Below are 4,750 nucleotides of genomic sequence, written 5' to 3' on the forward strand. Positions count from 1 at the left end.
GCAGTCTCTTTACCAAAAAAAGAAAGAAAGAAGTTGAGCTAGTTGTAACCGAAATTCTGCCATGTTTGATATGCATACTCAATTATTTTCAGAAGTGGAGGCCTATGTTGAGGAGGAGGACCTGAAGCGGTGTCCTTCGGACAGGGGCATGCTCGTCGCCATGTTCTCGGCATGCCGGGAGATGTTCCCGGCGATGGCGACGGTGCATCAGAAGTGATCCACCTATGGGTCCCACTCTCGTCGGTGAGAGAAATATGGTTACGAGCTGTGGACTGTATGGTCGACATGCTGGCAACGCTCCTTGCTCCGCTTTGCTGACGATGTAACACGATACACATGTGTTTTGCTCTGCTTTGCTCCTTTTGCTCTGCTTTCTACTGAAGGATGGTGTGACTGTTTCTCCTTGCTCTGTTTTTCTTTATCAGCTTCGCCATCAAGATTTTTTCTTTTTGAACTTGCCATCAAGAAACTTGATTGTGGATGACATTGCTACTTGACACCTCGGAAACATATACTAGAACATATCGATGCACAAGTCAAACAAAGTCATTGTCCTTCTAGATTATAGTCTATTTTTAATCTGCTCACTGTGTTCTATACTATATTATCAGCTAGCTGCTTAAATAAATCTCTCTGATTGCAGCTGCATCAATCTTAGTGAGCATCCTCTGCCTTACAATTAGCATTTTAATTAGAGCTTCCCTCGCAACCAAGCTTCTCCTTTTGACCGTAGCAGCTGATAAGACCAAATGACACTAGAAAAACAAGAATTAATAGAAGGGCCCCACCATTCTTGGAGAACAAGCAGCCACACCATTTGGGCCAATTGGTCCTTATCAGTGTCTTATAAATATCTATGTCCTAGCAAGTGTATCTGATATGCCAGCCAATAATGGTGGAACCAGTGAAGCTCATCGGAGGCTTTGGCAGCCCGTTCGTCCACCGTGCCGAGGTCGCCTTGCGTCTCAAAGGAGTGCCCTACGAGCTCCTCCTAGAGGACATGACCAACAAGAGCGACCTGTTGCTGAAGCACAATCCCGTCCACAAGAAGGTCCTCGTGCTTCTCCATGGGGACAAGGCTGTCTGCGAGTCTCTCCTCATAGTCGAGTACGTCGACGAGGCCTTTGCTGGGCCACCCATCCTGCCGACTGACCCTCATGAAAGGTCCGAGGCCCGCTTTTGGTCCAAATTCTTTGTGGAAAAGGTAATCATGTGTAGTGATTGTTCTTACAATTCAAATCAGTTCTGCCACCATCGAAAAAAAACAGTTCTGCTAGGTAGGATACTCCTCCACTCATATATACTCCCTCCGTACCAAAATATAAGACGTTTTTGCAGTTCAAATTGAGATGTAAAAACGTCTTATATTTTGGTACAGAGGAAGTATATCATACACATTGTGTTGGACATTGAATTGGTCTCAACTGTAGAATATATATTACTAATGCGTATTATAATTTATCATTACAACCTAAAGATAGTAATTTTTAACCGGTCTAAAGATATTATTTTCAGCTTACCAATATGAATATATTTTTCATGTTTCAATAGTTAAAGTAAGACAAGGCGACATATATTTATATTTGTAACCCAATTGAAATACTTGCTGACAACTTTCTTCATTTAGTGCTTGATGTCGTTGTGGCTAGCGCTGTGGACGGAGGGTGAGGAGCAGAAGGTCTTTGTTATGGACGCAAAAGAGAACCTCGCGGTAGTGGAGGCGCAGCTCAACAAGAAGAGGTTCTTCGGAGGTGCCACAATTGGCCTCGCCGACATCGCGGGTGCCAGCCTACTGTCTCGCTGGGCAAGGGTGATGCAAGAGGTCGCTGGGGTGAGCGTGATGACTGGCGATGAGTATCCTGCTATCCACCGGTGGATCAAGGACTACAACGCTGATGAAGCTGTCAAGGAATGCTTACCGGACAAAAACCATCTCATCTCCTACTTCACCACGATCAGGGGAAAGTGCGTCTCCGCGGCCAAGTCCATGCTACCCAATTATCTAGCCAAGAAGTAGTCTAATCTGGTAGGTTTTGTCATGCTTGTGGCTTGAATAAACATGAAGATAAGTTAAAAAATGATAAGGGGTAGCAGCTGGCAAGTTATTATTCCATTTCACTGTGCTTAGAGTTGATTTGATTGTAGTTTTTAGGGAGTCCCAATTGCAAGTCCAACCTCGACTAGCAAACATGCCGTAATTGTAGTTGTCCTAGTTGCAAATCAACGTTCAACTCGCAACTAGGCCGCAGCTATTTTTTTGTCCTCCTGGTTGCAACTTTAACCCCCAACTCGTCCAACTTCGTCCCAGTTTGCTTTTGTTGTCCCAGTCGTAGCTCAACAAGGGGTGTGGGGTAATGTTGTACGTGATGTGTGTCTAAAATGACACCTAGTTTGTCAAAATAAAGATAACATGTTCTCTGAATTTTCTTCACTAAACAGAAGGTGGAGAGAGCGTTCAGTTATAGAGGTTATGAAACAGGTCCGTAGGTTATGGTTTTGACACAGGGAGTTTTTCTGGGAGCTAGTTTTTACGCAGTTACTTTTTAGCGTTCTTGTAACTTTTTTTTAGGTAATCTCTAATTGGACCAGTGATCTGTTTTTACCTCAGTAGCATCAACTGGGGGTTTGATTGGTTTGACCCATGTACTCTGGTGGTCTATTTCCAGTAAACAGATAGCTAGTCTTTTTGTGGATAATATTATTACCTTATTGTTAAAACCATACTGGTCTTGGTGGGCTAGCACGGGTTATGTCTTACACAGTTCCTTTTTCTATTTTTCTAAGGGGCTTGTACAGGCCATGCATGTCTTGTGCTGTTTTCATTTTTATTGAGATTATTTTTATAATATTGGTGCAAAAACAGCTATCTAAACTCCATTCATTTCTCTTCGTGGTTAGTGGGTGCCGCACAAAACACACATCTTTTGGCGCACAAGGGTGTCAACAGGGATATCAAGCAAAGCGAATCAGATATCGTTAGTATTGATGAAGGCAGAGATCATTTTTTGTTCAAGATGTTTGAGTCTGAAGATGATTGTGTCAATGTAGATTTAACCAAAACAGAAGCATAAGACAACTTCTTGTTTGATGGTATAAAAAGATCAGACCATTTTTCTATTTTTTTTGGTTTTTACATTTTTCTCTTTTTTCTCCTGTAACAAACACAACAACATTCTTTTTTTGTGACGGAAAAACACAACAACATTCAATTACCTTATTCATTTTTCTTATACAATTCTAAGAGTATTGAGAGCAAAGAAAGAAAGTGCCATTTTTTTAAACAATTAGTGGTACCATTCAAGAGTATTGATTAATGTTTTTTGCAGCTTTGTTTGATAAAGAAAAACTCCCCTATGTAGGCTTGCTTTCTTGGAAGTCCAGATGTAGAGCCCATGAGACAACAGTAACTAGTTAGCAAAAATCATTTTTAGGCTTTTTCTTTGAGTTTTTTGTCATATGCAACAACATTAACAAATGCTCACTGGGGAGGGGGTTGGCTCGCTGGGTTGTTTGTATTGGGCTGGACAACAAAATAACTAATAAAACAAACAAGATATAAGGTGGGTGTGGTTCATTTGTGGTGACATGATGCTGACATCACTTAGATTAGATGTGAAATAATATCTCACATCAAGATGTGATATAGTCAGAAGTAGAGATAGAGATAGTGCTCGCAGGCACCGAATAAACCGATGGACCTTTTGCCTAACACATACATAATAATAGATTAGGATTTTCCTTTTCATATCATATCTAAACCGAACACAAGTGCTATCTGTGCATACGTATCATAAACGGACTCTCTCTGTGCACCCTTTTTTTGACATCAACTCTCTCTCCAACCTAATTAGGCCTATAGCTAATAAAATAATTGGCGACGATTCATCACGCAGGATCTAGCCCAACCAAAAATAATATGCTCAAACTCCCCCCCCCCCCCCCCCCCCCCCCCCCACACACACACACACACACACAAAGATACACATAGCTCTGCCATTGAATGTATAGAATGTATACGCAGTTTGTGTGGTTGCATGTACAGATGTCTTTAGGGCCAGGACGTTACATGCATCTTTCTCCCCTTGATTAATGTGTGGCATAATTTTTACTAGATGGATATGCGCGCTTTGCTGCGTGGTGATGATTTTATCGTGGATTGTCGTGATGATATATCTATTATTACATACCAAAGTGGCGGAGCACCACCAATCTAGCAAAGTTATTTCTCGAACAAAGCACAACCCAATGTAATAATCAATTTCTTGTACCAATCTTTTTACAAAGAAGAAACAATATTCTATGCACAAAGACTACCACATCAGGAATTGAGGAGTTGTAGCTACCTACAACACGCACAACATGAACTTGCATAGGCAACAAAACTGGCCAGTCCTACAGAAGGTTACCAACAATTGCTGGAACAGATTGCCACTTTATCTGGTTGGCATCAAATGTCTTATCACCACCTCCCTAAATATCCACAACAACTGAGTCGACAACTCTACTTTGTCTTTTGCCCTTCAAGATCACCCCTCCCCACTATTAGTTGTGCTCTCTCCATGAACCTGGCACTGATGATGATGCAGCCACCCTGTTACCATCCTGACTTTTCTTATACTTGCCTTCCATTTCATCAGTTTATCAAAACGCTTCTTCACTGGTCGCACTGTTTGGTTAAAAGTGGCCTTAAATCCTAGAGCACATAAAGGCAGGTGGAAGAAAATTAATACATAACCATGAGAACTAAGAA

At 41.6% G+C, this 4,750-nt stretch overlaps 1 protein-coding gene across 2 annotated transcripts; it reads left to right on the plus strand.

Moving 5' to 3' along the window:
- Positions 1-880: 880 nt before the first annotated feature.
- On the plus strand, positions 881-3,257 carry LOC125531419 (probable glutathione S-transferase). Of its 2 annotated transcripts, XM_048695832.1 has the most exons (3): positions 881-1,204; positions 1,628-2,026; positions 2,899-3,257. In XM_048695832.1, the coding sequence occupies exons 1-2, from the start codon at positions 893-895 to the stop codon at positions 2,015-2,017; spliced, it is 702 nt and encodes a 233-aa protein (XP_048551789.1). In that variant the 5' UTR covers positions 881-892; the 3' UTR covers positions 2,018-2,026; positions 2,899-3,257. The 2 variants fall into 2 exon arrangements, with proteins under 2 accessions (XP_048551789.1, XP_048551788.1); XM_048695831.1 differs by lacking the exon at positions 2,899-3,257 and having other exon boundaries at positions 1,628-2,105.
- The last annotated feature ends 1,493 nt before the right edge of the window (positions 3,258-4,750 follow it).

The sequence above is a fragment of the Triticum urartu genome, unplaced genomic scaffold (assembly GCF_003073215.2).
Source record: "Triticum urartu cultivar G1812 unplaced genomic scaffold, Tu2.1 TuUngrouped_contig_706, whole genome shotgun sequence".
Lineage (NCBI taxonomy): Eukaryota > Viridiplantae > Streptophyta > Magnoliopsida > Poales > Poaceae > Triticum > Triticum urartu.

What these genes read in the sequence shown, in the direction of transcription:
- LOC125531419 (XM_048695832.1), top strand. Translation starts at nt 893, where the DNA reads ATGGTGGAACCAGTGAAGCTCATCGGAGGCTTTGGCAGCCCGTTCGTC. An exon ending in CCAAATTCTTTGTGGAAAAG is followed by an intron (nt 1,205 to 1,627) that starts GTAATCATGTGT and finishes TTCTTCATTTAG; the next exon opens with TGCTTGATGTCGTTGTGGCT.